The sequence below is a fragment of the Notolepis coatsorum genome (genome assembly GCF_963971535.1).
Source record: "Notolepis coatsorum genome assembly, chromosome: 9".
Classification (NCBI taxonomy): domain Eukaryota; kingdom Metazoa; phylum Chordata; class Actinopteri; order Aulopiformes; family Paralepididae; genus Notolepis; species Notolepis coatsorum.
Window position 1 is genome coordinate 78,316,855 of NC_140173.1, and position 21,267 is coordinate 78,338,121.

Here is a 21,267-nt window from a genome sequence, read left to right on the forward strand (position 1 = left end):
TTGAAACAACAAACAGGTTTTACCCTTTATTTGCAATGTCGCAGAGATTACAAGTTAAAAACAAATATAAAAGGGAACAAATACATTTGCATAAGACAAAAACACAGGTGGAAAGAAAATGTTTAGGTTGGTAGGGAGGTTTGTGATCATGTTTTTAAATTGTCCATAGGATAGTGGAGTATTGATTTTTAGTGTGAGATTGAAGATCGTTCCAGGAAGCTGGTGCATCACAACAAAAGGCAGACGTACCAAGTTCAGACTGAACTCGTGGGTCAGATAAGGTCCATAATTCCAATCAAGCATCATTGTGATATATGGTGGAAGTTTTCCATCAATGGCCTTAAATATAAACAGAATGTCTATTTCTGAAAAAGAAGACCAACCCACCTGATCATACAGGATGCAATGATGATGCTAAATCAGGTGTGTTCTTTTTACACAGCCTGTAGACTAAGCTGCAGGAGATGATATGGCAGTGCAGTGTCTCAAGGTCTTCCCAGCCTGTATGGTGGCTGAGGCCACGAACGAATTGGAGGATGAGTGTGGGAAGGATGCTATGAGAGGTGCTGTTGATTCATGTGACACCGTTCTAGTTGAAGAGGCTACTAGGCCTGACTTAGGCTGCCAGCCTTCCCACAGTAGCTCTATTGTCCCTAATGTTTCACTTGTGGGCAGGGATGGTCCCAGTATGTCAGTTGATGATTCTGACATTGATCCACGTGTCCACACTGATTCTCTGCCATGCACTAGGTGTGATGGTCAACCTAGTTACCTGTGTCCTGTGGAGCAGGAGCCGCCTTCGCGACCTGGTCTGTTGAGTGGCAGCCATTTTGATCAGGACAATGCTATTTTGGGTGACGCCATTTTAGATGGTGTTCCAGACGTTTTTGTGACTGACGTACTGCCATGTTCCAGGGACGGTGGGGCTGTACCTGAGGCGGTACATCCTACTCTGGAGGTTCACGGTTTGCAGTATCCTGAACTGCCAGTGCCAGGTGGGATGGATATGGGCGCGGTGGTGGTATCGGTGATCTATGGTTTTTGTTTTTCTGTGTTCTGTTCTGTTGAGCGCAGTGAGATTAGTTCTCAGATTGATTTTGGTTTGCAGTCTATTTTTGACAGGTCGGTATCGGTGGAGGGGCCTGTTGAAAGGGAGCATACAACACGGTTGGTGGTCGTGTTCGACAGGGGCCGGCCCGTTATCGCTGTTGTGGTAGTGGCCCTGACGACTAATGGGTCACAGTTGTTTTTTTGGTTTATGGGTTTGATGTGTTGTGGTTGCCTCTTGGGCAACCAGTTTGGTGGGGGAGGTGTTATGTACCATGAGCCTGATCATTCCTGTGTCACTGGGCATGCAGGTGAGGGCTACTAATTAGCTAATTGCTGCTGATTGGTTACCTGCTGGCATGGTTAAAACCAGGCCTTCAGACACACATGCAGGTATGTGGTTAGAGGGAGAGTTGTCACATTCTTCCAATCCTTGTACTTTAGTTTATACCAGTAATTCCTTGTTAGAGTAGCATTTTGAGTTTAAGCACGGTTTTTGGTGTTGGTTTGCACATAGGTTGCGTGCCTTTGAGCCAGGGTCGTAACAGGCGCCTAAGGAAGTTCAAAGTGAGTCAGAAGAGAGAGTGGCCCGTTCAGCCGAACACACAATTGGAGGTGGGCTTCCCACTCATGCTCCCACTATATAGGACATTTATAACAAGTGTTGCAGGGCCAAGGCTAAGAGAATAACCAAAGAGTCTCATGGCCAGTACAGAGAGACTCAGAAGGAGCTTCTATCCCCAGGCCATCAGGATGCTCAATGACACCATGTAACAACTCATCATCTACACTCCCTGCACACACATCCACATGTACACACTCACTTTAAACAAACACTCACCTAACTACTCACTTTACTCACTTTAGACACTTTAACACACTTTATATTTATCTATTATTAAAGAGATTTGCACCTAATTTATACCTCATTTGAATTAGCACCTTACCATACGTTTTGTACCTCATTTATGCATTGTACCTCACTGTTACTAATTTTTGTATTGTATATTGTATATGTATATTGAATATACCTCTTTACTTACTCTTACTTACTTTTTTTACTTACCTTTTTTTTTACTATATGAAGCACACTCTGGGGCTCATACAGAAACAAGCATTTCATCGTACAATATCTGTATTTTATTGTGACAAATAATAAAGAAACTTGAACTTGTTTCCCTGTGGTTCTATGTTTCTTTGTTTATTTTATTTTTTGCCTGTATTGTCAGTGACTTTGGGTCATTGAAAAGCACTATATAAAATAAATGAATTATAATTATTATTAATTCTGCAGAGACATTCATTTAAAAAAAGAAAATATATATATATATTGAGCTTCAAAATAACCAATAGTTAAAATTACATCTTTGATTAAAGCATTGTCAGTGTTTGGCCTGCATTACATTACACTTAAACTGAATGGGATGAGGTGAGCCTGGGCAACGTTACCCAGCAATATAAACTGAATGAGGTGAGGTGAGCCTGGGCAACGTTACTAAAAAATATAAACTGAATGAGGTGAGGTGAGCCTGGGCAACGTTACCCAGCAATATAAACTGAATGGGATGAGGTGAGCCTGGGCAACGTTACCCAGCAATATAAACTGAATGGGATGAGGTGAGCCTGGGCAACGTTACCCAGCAATATAAACTGAATGGGATGAGGTGAGCCTGGGGCAACGTTACCCAGCAATATAAACTGAATGAGGTGAGGTGAGCCTGGGCAACGTTACCCAGCAATATAAACTGAATGAGGTGAGGTGAGCCTGGGCAACGTTACCCAGCAATATAAACTGAATGAGGTGAGGTGAGCCTGGGCAACGTTACCCAGCAATATAAACTGAATGAGGTGAGGTGAGCCTGGGCAACGTTACCCAGCAATATAAACTGAATGAGGTGAGGTGAGCATGGGCAACGTTACCCAGCAGCAGGCATGCGTTGTTCATGGGACGGGGTAGCACAGTGTGCAAGCTCACTGAGTATTAAAGATTTGAGCAGAAGCGCGTGCACGCACATGCATGGTTGTGCGCGCATGCCCGTGCACTCAAGAACGCGCTGCGCTCGACTCGGCTTGTCTGTTTACCTGCCTCCCGGCGCTACCTCGCATTATCATAACAATAGCCGCTAGGCCGGTGTCTTCAACCACGTCTGGACTCTTTGTGATGTAAATATGGAATGTCCCAAGTTGCTGCTATTTACAGAGTGTATTGTTGTCCAAAGGTGAATGATGTATGAGGACGTGTCTCACCGTTTGGAATTGACAACCCTTCATTCACCATCATTCACCTTTGGACAACAATACACTCTGTAAACAGCAGCAACTTGGGACATTCCATATTTACATCACAAACTTTGGGACAGAGTAGATAATTAATTAATCTTCTCTTTATTTTTATTATTTATATTAAAACTGAATCAAACCATAAACAAGGTTGCCTGTTGGGATGTTAGATCCTAATGTGAAAAACTGATTTTATATGTCTGCACTTTATGTGCTCATTTTATGCCTGTCTTTCTTCTGTTGTGAAGCACTTTGAGCTGCAGTTTCTGTATGAAAGGCTATACAAACAAAGTGTATTATTATTATTATGTGCGCGAGGGAACATATGCGCATGTTGCTACTAGACTTTGTTTCTAGGAGATACAGTACAATGTGATGTAGTTGGATGTGGAACCTTTTTGATACTTTTTATCGCAGCTCTGGGTATTGTGGGATAATGATCCCCTCCCCCCTCAAACAATCTCCCAGTCATGTTCCAACCCATTACCCTCCCATTAACCTCCCCCATCCATTCACCTTTCATCTCTCACCTTCAACCCTATCCAGCCCCCAACCCATGTTTTTCCCCCTCCTCCTCCTCCTAAAGGCGCTCCCATAGTCCAGCAGACTGTACACAGAGCAGACTCCGTGGAGGTCCGCGCGGACTCTTGAGCTTTGATCTCAGCGGACAGCAGATCCACAGGTGGGAAGCTCCTATTTTCTGACGCGCGGACATCCGCGGCGCTGACTTGGTGTCACACAAAACGCTGCTCGGCGTTTTGGTTGACATCGAACTGCATTTAATGTGACACCGATCTGCATTTTACTCTGAACACTCGCTCTGTGCCAAGAGAGATGTTTGAATGGCTTTTCTAAATGAAGTGTGTAAAATTGCCAGTTTTATTTCGAAATATTGGAAACGGAGATAACATAGAATGTTATCTCCGTTTCCAATATTTTGAAATAAAACTGGTGCTTTTATTTCATGCAATGCGTGTCTTTTCAGCACCACGCGCTGTCCACCTCAAGCCTATACGGTACATTGCATCTCGCTGCCTATATACCTGTTATTCAAGTGCGTAAAACTGCCCGTTTTATTATCGAAATATTGGAAACGGAGATAACATACTCTTTATTTTGACATCGGATGACGACGACATGACAGAAGTTGAACAGCGTGGGGACAATTGTGTAAACTGCCGCGTGACATGTAGGAAATTGGTCCGCGGAGGTCCGCTCGACTATGAAGGCTCAAAGAGTCCAGTGGACCTCCGCGGGGTCTGCTCTGTGTACAGTCTGCTCGACTATGGGAGCGCCTTAACTCACACCCCCTCCTCCAATCCAATTGTCTCTCTCACCTGGACACACCCATCTTCTATGACTATATAGATCAGCGTTTCCCCTGTCTCAAGGAGCCTGTTATGAAATAATTAATTAATTATTTGAATTAATGTAGAACAGCAACTCTCTCGATGGGCTTTTAGACTAAAATACCTCATGGCCACCAGCCAAGCAGATCAGGATTCTCATTTACTGTACATTTATATGTTTCTGAGGTTCTCAATTACTGACCACGTAACGTCTGAGGTCTTTTGTTTTCACTTTTGGTAACAGTAGACGGCAAAATCATGAAACCTGGAGACAAAGTCGTATGCATGGTATGTAAGTAAAACATTTCCTAAACATGCACCCAAATGTGACCGCGCACAGCGCTATCGACCAGTATTCGGCTTGCGGTATTTCGCGTGAGTTTTTTTTTCATATTATCACAGTTTGAATGTTTAAGCACATGTTTACTATAAAAGCTAACAGATATAGTATCTATAAAGGTAACATTACTTTGTTTAAAGTAATGCTGTTCTGAGACTATTTCCTTCTTGCGGTGGGGAGGAGTTAAATTTACATTTGAATGAAGGCTCATGCCTCGAGTTTCGAGTGACGGCCATAAATACAATGAGCACATGGGCTTGTTTACAATTTTCATTCATTTAATTATCATCACGATGGATGCACAAACTTTGGCAGCTGCACGCAACAAATTATCTGCATCAGGAACAGCAATTGATGCATCGGATCTAATGAACGAGTATATATTGGAATTTGAAAATGGAGACATGTGGCACAAATCGCTGGGCAGGGTCACAAATGGGTTTGTCCAGGTGACCGGAGTAGCTCCATCCCATAGATGTAGAATAATGAATAGATAGGAAATAGAATGCATTAGTGGGCTGAGCTGAGATGATGTGTTGGTGATGGCAGTTGTTCCATATCGTAGAAAGAGATATTTCCATTCTTTTTTTGTAATTATAAAGCAGGTCTAGGTGCCATACATGTATACATACTTTGAAAGTATCAAAATGCTCAGTCCACAGACAAATGTACACAGCCCGCATTCAGCAACTGTGTTAGCTGTGTTCCATAACTATGTGATGTTACAACGGGATACCAGCAAATGTGGAGGGACTGGGACACCCATGTTACTGACCGAACACTCTATATCAGTGATGGCTTTTGGAATGTAGAGATATTATTTTAACATGTAGACCACTTATTTTAACAAAGAATACCACTTACAGCAACTTTAATGATATCAAGCTAACTGGCTAAACTAGCATGCTAACGTTAGCTGCCTGTCAGATCACAACTTGTTGCCGTTTTTGTTTTATTTACATGCTTTCAAGAGGGATTAAGAGCTTAAATATGTAACTAAAAAATGTATTGGTGTCTACATTTCTGTTTTATGCACAGTTCATGAATCATTCTGGTATTTTCTGCTCTATATCGTGCTCCTAGCAAGTCACGTCTGATGATTTGTTAAATTCCCGTTACGTAGCTCAGAGTGTCTCTCGTTGTATTGGTTTGCCTTCTTGTGGACATAACACACAATAAAACCATCTGAAAGCTGACCAAAATCTGACATGTGATTGAACATTTAAAATTATAATCAATATTTGAATATGTTCGAACTTATGTGTTTTTTATTTTATTTTTTTATAACAAACAATCTGACGTCATTTTTGGCCAAATTTGCCAGCCCTAGTATGTGTACATTACATGTGACGTGACTGTGGTACCTTTATCTGGCTCGATGCGACTGTAGAGGAACTGCAGGGAGAAGTCTCTGGACACGGAGCATAGCCCTCTCTCCTGCAGGACAGACAAGGCCTCCAGTGGGAGCTCCAACAGCATGCTGTCTGCCAGCAGCACCACCACAGTCTCCCCCTGCTCCACGAAGGGGCCCACTGAACACACGCACACACACACAAAGTGTGCAATTACTCCAGCTCTGTAATCTAGGCTCCACAGTTCATTGCTCGTACAACTGTGTTTGCTGTAGAAACAGATTTCATTATACACAGTGGCCAGTTCATTACACACACACACACACACACACACACACACACACACACACACACACACACACACACACACACACACACACACACACACACACACACACACACACACACACACACACACACACACACACACACACACACACACACACACACACACACACACACACACACACAATTCACAAAAATGGGATTGCTCCTACAGACGGCCGCCTCTAATTCATGCCTTTACCACTTGCATGAAACATCTGTGGAGGACGGTACACAGGGATTTGTGGGTTTTCATAGGTTGCAGAGCCTCCCCTGTGCGTAGGCGAGGTGCATCTCTCACAAATCTCAACCGCTTGTCAGTGCTGAGGACAACGCGTTGGCATTGGTTGCCAGTGGTTGTCAATCAAATGGAGGCAAAGTGACAGTTATAGAGACAGAGCACAAATAGGTCCCGCCCACACAGAGGATAAAACATTCCATCGCTCTCCATTGACTTTGTATTGTGTGACAGTACCTCCTTGTCATTTAGTTCGGCTAGCCAACGACAGAAAAAATGCTCAAATATACTGTGTGGTGGGATGCACTGCCAACAGGGTAAAGAACCCAGAACTTTTCAGAAGCTTCCAAATGGGAAAACTGAGCCTTTATGAAGAGAAAAGTGGATATAGGCAATAAGATGGGAGGCATCAGGAGCAAGAATAGTAAAACCGTAGGACCCTGACACTCAATAGTCTAATGTGTGCAGCAAGCATAGCTGTCAACTCTCACGGTTTTACCGGGATTCTCCTGTTTTTTCGACCCTCTGCACGGCCTCTTCACGGCTCAGTACGTATTTTGTACTTATTATTATTTTTTTTTTTTTAACAAAATGGGTGCAATTCTCCTCCGTGACGACAGGTGGCAGCAGTGTAGATTAGACCGTTATCACAGGAAGTCAGACCGGAAAAACCGGAAGACGGTTGCGACATGAAGAAGAATAACAACAGCGTCCGGATAAAGGAGGGATTTAGCGCAAATGTATTAGTACATTCTACGATGGACTTGAGAGAGGATTGTGCGCTTCCACCAGCTAAGAAAGCCAAGAGGAGCGGCTGCAAATATCTCGCCAGGTGGGAGGACTCGTTCCCGTACCTCACGAAGAGCAACATTTCAACACTCCATGCTTTTTGTAAAGTATGCCGAGCTGATTTCAATATCTCACATGGAGGAAAACACGACGTCAGTCAGCATGACAAATCAGCGAAACACAAGCGAGGCATAGAAGGTATGACAAATGCCCGTGTTATGACTACGTTCGTGACGAGAAATACAACAGAGGCTGATCTAGTCACCAAAGCTGAAGTAAAAATGGCCATGATTATTGCACAAACGAACAGTTCCTTCACTTTCTGCGACGTGTTCAACCGGAGCGTATCAGATATGTTTCCCAAAGGTTATGACATTGCTCAGAAGTACTCGGCTGGGAAAACGAAAATCACCCAACTCATCAAAGGTAAGATAATGAATGAAAAACTTTATTTAACAGATAATTGTATTAACAGATTGCAGAATGGGTACAATACAGTACAGCTCAACACACAATTGTTAAGGGGATGCAGGCCAGAGAGACTTTCGTCTTGTTTACATCAGGGTCCCCTCCCCTCCCCCATGTTGTGGCTTTCATTGCTAGCCACAGACTAGCTAGCAGCTAACGTTACTAATGAATAGACAATATACTACTAGCCTAGGTTTACCCTGCGTTCTGTTAAATGGCTGCTGTGAAAAGTATCTATAAATAATACTGTTTGCTAATATAAAGGACAATCAAATCTAATCAATGGACTCTTTTGCTCAACAGGTGCCATAGCTGTGGAGTGTGATGACGACGTTACAAGCATATGTAGCAACAGTTTCCAGTTAGAATAGAATTATAATTTCCAGTTGAAGACAGCAAGATACTTTGACTGTATTGTATAATGTATTGTATGGTTTTGTTTTACAGTGAGAAGGCTAGGAGCCCTGTTCCCTCAGTTGAGTTTCGATCTGAATCTGCTGTCACAGGAACTCGCCATATACCAGACCGAGCAGCTCCCCCAAGAAGACAGAATCGACAGATTTTGGGGCCTTCTAGGCAAGGACTTGAAGTTCAGTGAGCTGGCGAGACTTATGAAGGCTCTGTTATGCATTCCACACAGCAATGCCAGCTCTGAAAGGGTATTCAGTATGGTGAAGAAGATTGTCACAGAAAACAGACTGGCATTGGACAACAGTACTGTTTGTGCTTTACTGTCATGCAAGATCAATCACACTGGTCCAGCTGACAAATACACTCCTTCTCAGAAGGTGTTGAAAAATGCGAAGTCTGCAACGTATATCTACAACCGGTCCCTGGCCGATGCAAGAGCCGCCCGCGCATGAAGTATCAGTCTAATTAGATTAGATTAAAATGTATTGTCATTATACAGTACAACGAAGACATTTGGCATCCAACCAGAGTGCAAATGTAACAGTAAAGTGCAATAGTAATATACAATACATCAGATGTATGTACAGTACTGATCACTTTAAACAAAATGTCACTTTAAAGGAAGGAGGTATTGTATAGTTTAGATACAGTTACAATTGTATATTGTAGTGTACATAGGATCCAGTTTTTCATGAACATGGCATGTCTTTTTTTATCATGCATATCTTTTGTTACCTATTTTTATTGTATTGTGCACAAAATGTCACTTTAAAAGGAAGAAGGTATTGTATAGTTTAGATACAGGGTTACAATTGTATATTGTAGTGTACATAGGATCCAGTTTTTCATGAACATGGCATGTCTTTTTTTATCATGCATATCTTTTGTTACCTATTTTTATTGTATTGTGGACAAAATGTCACTTTAAAAGGAAGAAGGTATTGTATAGTTTAGATACAGAGTTACAATTGTATATTGTAGTGTACATAGGATCCAGTTTTTCATGAACATGGCATGTCTTTTTTTATCATGCATATCCTGTTAGCTATATTTTTTGCATTTTGCACAATCAATGCGGGCGTGACCACCTGCATTTTCCTGTATGTGACAAATAAACCTCTTGATTCTTCTTGAGTTGTCGTATTAATATGTAGCCTACAGTGATGTGCAATACACAATTGTTAAGGGGATGCAGACCAGAGAAGGACTTCTTCCCCCATTTTCAATTCATAACATTTATGTATGAATTGTAAGATTTCAATAAATATGAACATGTTAATGCTACTACTACATAAACTGAATTTATACTGAATTTGTCTTACACTTAATGCAGGGATGTTCACAGCATTTCACTTTCAACCAAGTATCTGATTAATTTAATGTAGCAAGCAACTAGTTCCTTGTTGGACTGATAAGTGGTTGCCTAGTGGAGATTTAGGATTCACTGACTGTAGACTGTAAGAAAAAAAGCTGCAAGAAAACTAAATGTCTGGCATCTATGGTTTCCAAATACTGTCAAATTACAGTAAAATCAAATGCATTTACAGATTACAACCTTTATTTAATGGTTAATATTTTGATAAAAGGTAATTTACTGTATTTTTATAGCATTTACACTTTATACTTTAAACATTGATCTTAAGGCGATCACTGTGACTATTGCTTTTATCGTTATATATGCCTGTTTGTGTACAGCACTTTGAGCTACATGACATGTATGAAAGGTGCTTTATAAATACTTACTTACTTAAAGTAGGAAAATAAAATAATACAGGTTTTGACCAGCAGATGGCAGCGACGAGGCAGCTCCATTGGGGGGGGGCGGGGCCGGGTGGGAGGGGGCGGGCTGAGGGGGCGGGGCCAGGAGAAGGGGCGGGGCTAAAACGTGCACGTTTTAGCAAATCGTAATGTTGACAGCTATGGCAGCAAGTCATGGTAGACATTAAAAGATAAATCAGTATTATGTTTGCATATTTCTTAGTTAACTAGCATGCTAACATAAGCTTGCTAACATGCCCTGTTGTAAAATTTTATTTTGCCATAAACACTACTTTTTTTTCCAGAGGGTGTGGTTTTCAGAGGGCATTATTTTCAGAGGGCGTGGTTTTCAGAGGGAGTGGTTTTCAGAGGGAGTGGTTTTCAGAGCGCATTCTTTTCAGAGGGAGTGGTTTTCAGAGGGAGTGGTTTTCAGAGCGCATCATTTTCAGAGGGTGTGGTTTTCAGAGGGCGTGGTTTTCAGAGGGCGTGGTTTTCAGAGGGAGTGGTTTTCAGAGGGCATTATTTTCAGAGGGCGTGGTTTTCAGAGGGAGTGGTTTTCAGAGGGCGTGGTTTTCAGTGGGCGTGGTTTTCAGAGGGAGTGGTTTTCAGAGGGCATTATTTTCAGAGGGCGTGGTTTTCAGAGGGCGTGGTTTTCAGAGCGCATTCTTTTTAGAGGGAGTGGTTTTCAGAGGGAGTGGTTTTCAGAGCGCATCATTTTCAGAGGGTGTGGTTTTCAGAGGGCGTGGTTTTCAGAGGGCGTGGTTTTCAGAGGGTGTGGTTTTCAGAGGGAGTGGTTTTCAGAGGGCGTGGTTTTCAGAGGGAGTGGTTTTCAGAGGGAGTGGTTTTCAGAGGGAGTGGTTTTCAGAGGGCATTATTTTCAGAGGGAGTGGTTTTCAGAGGGCGTGGTTTTCAGAGGGAGTGGTTTTCAGAGGGAGTGGTTTTCAGAGGGCGTGGTTTTCAGAGGGAGTCGTTTTCAGAGGGAGTGGTTTTCAGAGGGCGTGGTTTTCAGAGGGCGTGGTTTTCAGAGGGAGTGGTTTTCAGAGCGCATTCTTTTCAGAGGGAGTGGTTTTCAGAGGCAGTGGTTTTCAGAGCACATCATTTTCATAGGTTGCAGAGCCTCCCCTGTGCGTAGGCGAGGTGCATCTCTCACAAATCTCAACCGCTTGTCAGTGCTGAGGACAACGCGTTGGCATTGGTTGCCAGTGGTTGTCAATCAAATGGAGGCAAAGTGACAGTTATAGAGACAGAGCACAAATAGGTCCCACCCACACAGAGGGTAAAACATTCCATCGCTCTCCATTGACTTTGTATTGTGTGACAGTACCTCCTTGTCATTTAGTTCGGCTAGCCAACGACAGAAAAATTGCTCAAATATACTGTGTGGTGGGATGCACTGCCAACAGGGTAAAGTACCCAGAACTTTTCAGAAGCTTCCAAATGGGAAAACTGAGCCTTTATGAAGAGAAAAGTGGATATAGGCAATAAGATGGGAGGCATCAGGAGCAAGAATAGTAAAACCGTAGGACCCTGACACTCAATAGTCTAATGTGTGCAGCAAGTCATGGTAGACATTAAAAGATAAATCAGTATTATGTTTGCATATTTCTTACTTAACTAGCATGCTAACATAAGCTTGCTAACATGCCCTGTTGTAAAATTTTATTTTGCCATAAACACTACTTTTTTTTCCAGAGGGTGTGGTTTTCAGAGGGCATTATTTTCAGAGGGCGTGGTTTTCAGAGGGTGTGGTTTTCAGAGGGAGTGGTTTTCAGAGCGCATTCTTTTCAGAGGGAGTGGTTTTCAGAGGGAGTGGTTTTCAGAGCGCATCATTTTCAGAGGGTGTGGTTTTCAGAGCGCATTCTTTTCAGAGGGAGTGGTTTTCAGAGGGAGTGGTTTTCAGAGCGCATAATTTTCAGAGGGTGTGGTTTTCAGAGGGCGTGGTTTTCAGAGGGCGTGGTTTTCAGAGGTTTTCAGAGGGCGTGGTTTTCAGAGGGAGTGGTTTTCAGAGGGCATTATTTTCAGAGGGCGTGGTTTTCAGAGGGAGTGGTTTTCAGAGGGCGTGGTTTTCAGAGGGAGTGGTTTTCAGAGCGCATTCTTTTCAGAGGGAGTGGTTTTCAGAAGGAGTGGTTTTCAGAGGGAGTGGTTTTCAGAGGGAGTGGTTTTCAGAGGGCGTGGTTTTCAGAGGGCGTGGTTTTCAGAGGGAGTGGTTTTCAGAGCGCATTCTTTTCAGAGGGAGTGGTTTTCAGAAGGAGTGGTTTTCAGAGGGAGTGGTTTTCAGAGGGAGTGGTTTTCAGAGGGCGTGGTTTTCAGAGGGCGTGGTTTTCAGAGGAGTGGTTTTCAGAGGGCATTATTTTCAGAGGGAGTGGTTTTCAGAGGGAGTGGTTTTCAGAGGGAGTGGTTTTCAGAGGGCATTATTTTCAGAGGGAGTGGTTTTTAGAGGGTGTGGTTTTCAGAGGGAGTGGTTTTCAGAGGGAGTGGTTTTCAGAGGGAGTGGTTTTCAGAGGGCGTGGTTTTCAGAGGGAGTGGTTTTCAGAGCACATTCTTTTCAGAGGGAGTGGTTTTCAGAGCGCATCATTTTCAGAGGGTGTGGTTTTCAGAGGGCGTGGTTTTCAGAGGGCGTGGTTTTCAGAGGGCATTATTTTCAGAGGGAGTGGTTTTCAGAGCACATTATTTTCAGAGGGAGTGGTTTTCAAAGGGCGTGGTTTTCAGAGGGAGTGGTTTTCAGAGGGAGTGGTTTTCAGAGGGAGTGGTTTTCAGAGGGCGTGGTTTTCAGAGGGAGTGGTTTTCAGAGGGCATTATTTTCAGAGGGAGTGGTTTTCAAAGAGCGTGGTTTTCAGAGGGCGTGGTTTTCAGAGGGCGTGGTACGACTCATTGCGCTCCGTCTCTATATAGTCATTCTTCACAACAACTGAATTCAGATGTGGAAAAAGCTCTGCTCTGCTGCTCGGCGCTGGCTGGAGGAGGAGGAGAGCGCTGAGGCACTGATCATCACTGCCAGTGAGCCGGTAGGAGCACAATCGAGAGGCTGAACATCAGTCTCCCGATCCATAGATAACCCCCAGTGCCCCCGTGCCACTATCAGCCTGTGCGAGCGAGCACGCACCTGGTGGACCTTCATTGGAGCCCGCTTTCTCTTTCTTTTCTCTGTGCTTGGTGGACTCTGGAGCCGGGTGCCTGAGTGAGGGAGATAAGGACAGGGGTGGATCAGTAGGGCCACGACTGGGACCCGACACAAGACATCAGGAAATGAAAGAAAATGATCTAGGCCTGAGGAACTACTAGAGGTGACTACGGGGGGGGGGGGGGGGGGCACGCCGGCCGACACTATACCTGGCCCAGTGGCGTGTAGCTTAATCCCAGCGGTAGAGTCGCAGAACGCTTCCGCATTCTTCGCCGCACACCAGTATGCTTATGAGATCCCCGCTTGGTTCGACACATATTAACACGCTTTGGTTCATATTAATCACGCTTTGGTTCATATTCTTTGGTTCATATTAATCATATTAATCACATACACGCGATGGACGCAGCAGGCGATCACTGCTACTGTTATTCAGCCGCGCCGAGGTACATGCATTTGTACGTCACAGGAGAGAAACCGTGTATTCAAAGAAAGCTATTAAAATAGTCTTTGAATCTAAATATACTTTCTTTGTAAAATTTGTCATAATGTAGCATTTGTGTGTGTAACGTACTGTAAAAACAATGTTACAAAGTAAAGTTGACAGCTGCATTGTGTTATCGTTACAATGTACAGGGAAATAACATTATGGCGTTGCGAGTGAATCGCGTCGCGATAATATACATGTATTCCATAATATGTAAAGTACAGTTGACAGCTGCGTTGTCCTCGTTTGGATAATATGTAAAGTACAGTTGACAGCGAGTGAATCGCGTCGCGATAATATACATGTATTCCATAATATGTAAAGTACAGTTGACAGCGAGTAAATCGCGTCGCGATAATATACATGTATTCCATAATATGTAAAGTACAGTTGACAGCTGCGTTGTCCTCGTTTGGATAATATGTAAAGTACATATCAATCAATCATGTACCTCGGCGCGGCTGAATAACAGTAGCAGTGATCGTCTGCGTCCATCGTGTGTATATATGTGTGCTAATATGGCGCGTTAGCGTTAATATGTGATTAATATGAACCAAAGCGTGTTAATATGTGATTAATATGATCGCCTGCTGCGTCCATCGCGTGTATATATGTGTGCTAATATGGCGCGTTAGTATGAACCAAAGCGTGTTAATATGTGATTAATATGAACCAAAGCGTGTTAATATGTGATTAATATGAACCAAAGCGGCGAACCAAGCGGGGATCTCATTCGCCTGGGCGAAGGAAAAGGAAATGCGCATTACCGTACTGGCGTGCGGCGAAGAATGCGGAAGCGTTCTGCAACTCTTCCGCTGGGATTAAGCTACACGCGGCCCAGTGTCTAAATCTGCTGCATGCATACGTGCTTAAGAGACGTGCACAGACAGAAAGAAGGAGCTCAGCTCACCCAGGACAAGATGGACCAATGGACAGACATACTTATCCCCACCCCTCCTTCTCCCACACGTACAAGCACACATGTGCAAGTGAGCAGCAAATGCATGCGTACGTGCACACACTCATGCACACTCCATTTCTGTAGAGAATATTAAACATTCAATCATGATGGCACATTTTTTTACTTATTTTGATATGAAACAGCAAAATTCCAAAAGCTCAAATATTGCTCTTCGCGTCACAGACTGTGACTCACAGTTCATCACAACCTCCAAGAAGACTGAATGAAATCCTCCTGATCCTTTGTGTTCGACAAAATGCGGAAAGTCTCCTAACCTTGATAACCCACCTGAAGCAAGAGAAGTCAAAGCTGGAGAGGACTGGGTGCAGATAGCGCTCCATATCTCGCACAATGTCTCCGAAGTCAGATTCCAGCTGTGCTCCTGTGTTCCCTTGCTGTGTAGGTGTGTGGGGATAATAGGGAAAGCAAAGGTGAGCAAACAAGTCAAACATCCGCGCTTGCTGTGTGAGGCCACTGACCCCACACACGCACACACACACACACGTGCACACACGCACACAAACAGCCCAGACAAATTATAAACTGAGATCTCCTCACATGTTTTCAGAGATGAGTCATAAGCTGGTGATTATTCCTGGGAATGGGGCTTATTTATGAGCCGTGCACAGAGCACAATTTTAATAAGCAGAAAGAGAGGACCTACAGGGGGGGGTGCTCGACACTCCGGGGGCGCTCGGAGCCCGCCCTCATTGCCGTGCTGATGGGCCTCCTCAAGGACGGAGTGTCTGGTCTCCTGGCCAAAGGTGCGCACCTGCTCCCGAAGGCCCAGCAGAGTCCTGGGGCTGACGGACACATTGGCCACCCTGGAGCACGTCAGCATACCTGCAGCAAGGCAGTTCAGAAACACATCATGTACAGTATCCAATCCAATCCAATCCAACTTTATTTATAAAGCGCTTTAACAGCCACAGGGGCACAAAGTGCTGTACAGAGGGAGCATATTAAAAACTATAAGCAGCACTAAAAATAGATAAAAAAAAAACAAGAGTAGCAAAACAGAGAAGAAAACAAAATAGGTAAACATAGGCAGCAATACAAATTTAAATAAATCAGAGTACTTAAAAAAAAAATATATATATATATTTAAAAGCAAAGGACACAGTAACAGAACGATAAAACAACAACACAGTAAGACAATAAGATCATAAAATCAACAAGCTACATGGTGTCGAAAGCCAGAGAGAAAAGGTGGGTCTTAAGGAGGCCTTTGAAACAGGGCAGTGATGAGTATACTCTCTCTCTCACTCTCACTCTCTCGCTCTCTCTCTTTCTCTCTCCTCGCCTTGCTATATACTTCATCTTCGTAATTCTCTCTCCTCCTCTTCGTTAAGTCTGAACTCTCCGTCCGCCCTACATATGAATGAATGAATGCAAATGTCTTCCTGTTATTTGAATACTGAGGGAAATGACTATGTGCAGCCATGTACATGTATGTAATACGAATGCCATATTTCCCTGGAGCCAAGACTCCCACATACAGACAAACAAAACAAAAGGTCTCTTTAACTCATTCATCGCCAGACCCGACATTTCTCGGGTTATCTCGCCAGCGGTTGAGCGCCATACCCGAGATTGCTCTGCGTTTTGGTCCTTTGATCTTTTTCCTCTGATCCCCGTTTTTTTTTTTTTTTTAACCTTTTTCCCCCTCCATTTTCCTCCGATTTTCTCCCATCCCAATGTTAGTCGTATGCCAATTCCCAATCCCCTTCCTGGTCGCTGCGCACTTACCCCACACAGTCAGATCATCTGGGAAAGTGGAGGCTATCACGTGCTTCCTCCGACACACGTCCAGCCAATCAACCGCTTCTTTTCACCTGGCAGCGCGGATCCTCCCTGAGAGGGCGTAGCGTGTGGAAGGATCACACTATCCCACTCAGGTCCTATCCGCGCTTAGCAGGCGCCCCGACCGAACTGTAGGAGTCGCTGTTTACAACGACCTGGACCCACCCCGCCAGCTTCTCCCACCCTCTAATACAGCCAATTGTATTAGTGTGAACGGCTAGCCGAGCTGGTGACAACCCCGGAGCTGTGAGCTGGATTCGAACAGGCGAATCCAGCTCACAGCTCCGGGGTTGGTGACGAACGCAATCTCCGCTACGCCACCTAACCGCCCATCCTCTGATCCCCGTTCTAAACCATCATCCAGGTCATTCTATGTGTCCCTGGATCGTTTGCCTATGTTGGCATTGCAATGCCGATCGAATATCACCAGGTGGCAGTATCGCCTACCTTTTGAACTCTGATAGAAAGGGAACAGGAGAGTCAATGAATGAACCGGACTATCGAGACTCGCTCTGAGTGGGAGGAGCTCTTCCAAAGCAATCGCTAGCAGATCAGCTCGCCTCAAAACCTATAGTGTCCCGTAAACACGTGTAATTACTAGGGCTGTCAGTTTATCGCATTCATTAGATTAATTAATTACACCGCAAATTATCGCGTTATGAAAATTAACGCAAAATTAATAAAAAAAAAAAATACAAAATAATAGATTTTTTTCATAAGAACGTAGAATAAACATTTATAGATTTTTTTTTTAAATGGTTCATTTGCATGTTCTTGGTCTCTGATTCAGGGGACATGTATTCCCAGTGTCAGAAATACTGTGTCTGTTACTAGGCTTGAGTAAATTGTAATGAACCAAAGGAGAATATCAATTCAAATTATTATTATTATTTTTTATCTTTGACTGTGAATAACACCATGCTAAAATTGACCAGACCTGAAAAATCTAAGCAAATGAATAAAGGGAAAATGATTAAACATAAGGTTTTGTAGATACAGTACTGAATTCTGCCATCCGGACACATGCAACTTGAAATATGATTATAGAATATAGAATATCAGGCCTAAAATGGTTATGCGATTAAAATGCGATTCATTAGATTAATTAATTACAAATCCTTTTAATCGCCTGACAGCACTAGTAATCGCGATCGCCGATGGGATAATTGAAATGATTCTTTTTGGATTACCTTCTGGCTAAGGTAAGGACCCCCATGTCTATTTTACCGAACATGAAACACGTTTATGTAATGATCACATTATCTTCCTTTACCGGACATAAACCAAACGTTTTGTAACAATCGTATTTTCGGGGTAAGACTACCCCCCCCCCCCCCCCCCCTGCCGCCTTGATAATTTTGTGAAGGCACAAGTGTACATGGTATATACCTTTTGATTTGGGAGTATTTGGGGTTTCAGGGGATCAACCAGAACGGTTTGGGCTTATTGCATATAACGCGTTTTATCTATGGAAAAATACTGGATTATCTTGGAAGCGCTTTTTTACATGTTGGACTATAGCTCCGCAAAGATCATGAAATATCGCGAAAATGGTCATGAAAACCTGGCACTAGACAGTGAAGGATGGGGGAAGCTTATGGCGTTCAATGTGTTAAAGGTCACATCTAGTGAGAAACTAATTTCCCAGTGCTTATACACATAGATGTTGGTCTCTGATGAGCCTATTAAAACAAACAGTGAAATAAGACAACCCAGTCAGATTTGTCTGGACTGCCTAGGTGAGAAAACATGTGCCTCTCCTCCGTCATATGTAAATCGAGGACCATAAACGACGTGCGGTCCTTGACTCATGTGTGTACGTGGAAAACAAAATGTGGAAACGTGCTCGTACAATCCCTCGTTTTCAACCAAACCGTTATCTAAAATATGTATTACCTCATATTTGATCTGCAATGCCTAGTTTGAAAGTTTGATGGATTTCGTTAGCACGGCATTGGTGAGCTGCAGCTCATTTGCATTTAAAGCTACGGACAAAGAAACAGCCTGTCGAGAACATGACTGAGACAGAGGGGTATAGAGGCTGCCAGAATGCATAATACGAGTGGCATTTTCAGCAAGAAGAACACCAAAGACATGGTTTGCTGACCTCAAGATACTTATATTAACTTGTTGAGAAGGAGTATAATGTGTGACCTTTAAAACACTCTTTCATCTTAATTAGCCAAACATAAACGGTAGGTTTGTTCTACACAAACGTTAAGAAGAGCTACGTTACGAAGCGGCTCCCCCCTCTTGGACAATCTGATCACAATCTGTTATCTGTGATGCCTAGCAATTCTCTTGTTGTCCAGAGACAGCCTATTAAGTCTAAAACTGTGTGTGTGGTCTGATGACGCTTGTGATAAATTACAAGGGAGCTTTGAATGTACTGACTGGTCTGTACTTTTAGACGACGATGACCAGAGAGTGGTGAAAAGTGAGAGCTAAATACTTCTCCAGCAAAATTGCCAAAGATTCACAAAACCCCAGAGCATTATTCCAGACCATAAACTCTGTTGTCTAGCCCTCTTCCACCACTATCCAGGATCCCTGCCAAATGTGAGGAATTTCTGTCCTTTTTCTGTGAGAAAGTGAATAATATCAGAAGAAATATTTCACCCCCCACTCAGGACCTAGCCACCATGCTGGGATGCACATCAAATCTCCCCAACTTCGACCCCATCCCAATGTCCTCCCTCTCCGAGCTGGCCTCCTCACTGAAGCCTGCGTCATCCCCCTTGGACCCTGCCCCCCCCCCCCCCCCCCACCTCCTCAAGGAGGTGTTCCACACAGTCTGTCCACACATCCTCTCGATCATCAACAGCTCACTGGCTACTGCTACGGTTCCATCCCACTTTAAACATGCAGTAGTCCAGCCCCTCCTCAAAAAACCCAGCTTAGACCCCACCCTCCTCAGCAACTATAGACTAATATCCAAACTACCATTCCTGTCCAAACTACTGAAAAAAGCTGTCCTCTGTCAACTGCTCCCCTACCTCCACCAAAACAACATTCTGGATAAATTCCAGTCCGGCTTCCGAGCTGGTCACAGCACTGAGTCCGCCCTCGTAAAGGTACTGAACAACCTACTCCTCATCACCGACTTTGGGAAATGTGCGACACGATCGACCACACCATCCTCATCAACCACCTCCAGCAGGGGGCGGGCATCACAAACACCGCCCTGGCTTGGTTCAAGTCCTCAGTTGTTCCCCTGTTGTTATTTCTACTGAAGAGGTTTGTCAGGAGTTTGACCGCATACAGGTAAACAAGGGCCCCGGGCCTGATGGTATTTATCCATGCACCCTCAAGGTCTGTGCTGACCAGTTGTGCCATGTTTTTCATTCTCTTTTCTCTCTATCTCTGTCTTCATCTGCTCTTCCTGTAATGTGGTTAACATCATGTCTTGTCCCTATTCCTAAAAAGAACAATGTGCATAATAGCCTCACTAACCTGAGACCTATTGCTCTGACACAGGGGTCAGGAACCTTTTTGACTGGGAGAGCCCATAAAAGCCAAATATTTCTAAATATATTTCATTGAGAGCCATATAGTATTTTTAACGTATATAAATTAAATATGTCTTGCTTTTAATGCGACTTCTGGTGCTGCATGGTTTTGCTGATGGCCTTGTAATCTGGTTCATACGTGGTGAGGTTGAGCTTCATGCAGGCGTTGAGGCTTCCATCAGTTAAACGTGAGCGTAGGTTGGTCTTAATGTTCCTCATATGCGAGAATGACTGCCACATGCATATGTAGAGCCAAACATGGTCAATACGGCAATACTCACGCTGCATTGTGTGGTATGTCACAGGAAGCTCGTTCCAAGTTTTAAGAATCAGCTGGTCTTCAGGTTGAAGATTTTTAATTTCTGTCCACTTGTGTTCCTCGCCAGCTCTGCTTGCTATATCTTCAGCTACAGATACTATTGGCTGTATCTTCAAAACTAATTTCTGTTTACTTTTAAAATGACACAGTATTATTAAGAAATATCACAAGTATTAAAAAAAAAAAAAAAAGAAAAAAAAAAATTGTTTTACCTCAAACATTTCTGGGAGCCATATGCTGTCACCAGAAGAGCCATATATGGCTCGCGAGCCATAGGTTCCCGACCCCTGCTCTGACATGTCACATCATGAAGTGTTTTGAAAGGGTTGTGCTGGGCCACCCCAGGGAGTAGGTGGCACCTTATTTAGACCCCTTACAATTTGCATACAGGAAGAGTGTAGGAGTCGATGATGCACACATTTTTATGTTGCACCAAATTTATAGCCACCTTGAATCATCTGCCAGCTGTTAGGGAAATGTTATTTGATTTTTCTAGCGCCTTCAATACAATCCAGCCACATATCCTAGCAAACAAAATGATTCAGTTTAAACTGCACAACTCAACCATCATCTGTTGCATGAAATATCTGGTTCCTCAACCTCAGTTTGTCAGGCTGGATGACATAGTATCGGATGTCATCTGGACAAAAACTGGAGACCCCCAGTTTCGGCTCCCTTCCTCTTTGTGCTCTATACTGCGGACTGCAGACA

The 21,267-nt window shown here is 43.6% G+C and overlaps 1 protein-coding gene across 1 annotated transcript in view; it reads right to left on the bottom strand.

Annotated features, from left to right (window-relative positions):
• The window catches only part of cfap46 (cilia and flagella associated protein 46), a gene marked incomplete at both ends in the record, with an annotated part of 296,072 nt that overhangs the window by 62,698 nt on the left and 212,107 nt on the right, over window positions 1-21,267 (bottom strand). Inside the window, 5 exon segments of the mRNA XM_084321923.1 lie at window positions 6,381-6,548; window positions 13,460-13,530; window positions 15,214-15,320; window positions 15,590-15,768; window positions 17,176-17,185. Of these exon segments, the coding sequence (XP_084178049.1) occupies window positions 6,381-6,548; window positions 13,460-13,530; window positions 15,214-15,320; window positions 15,590-15,768; window positions 17,176-17,185 (535 nt within the window).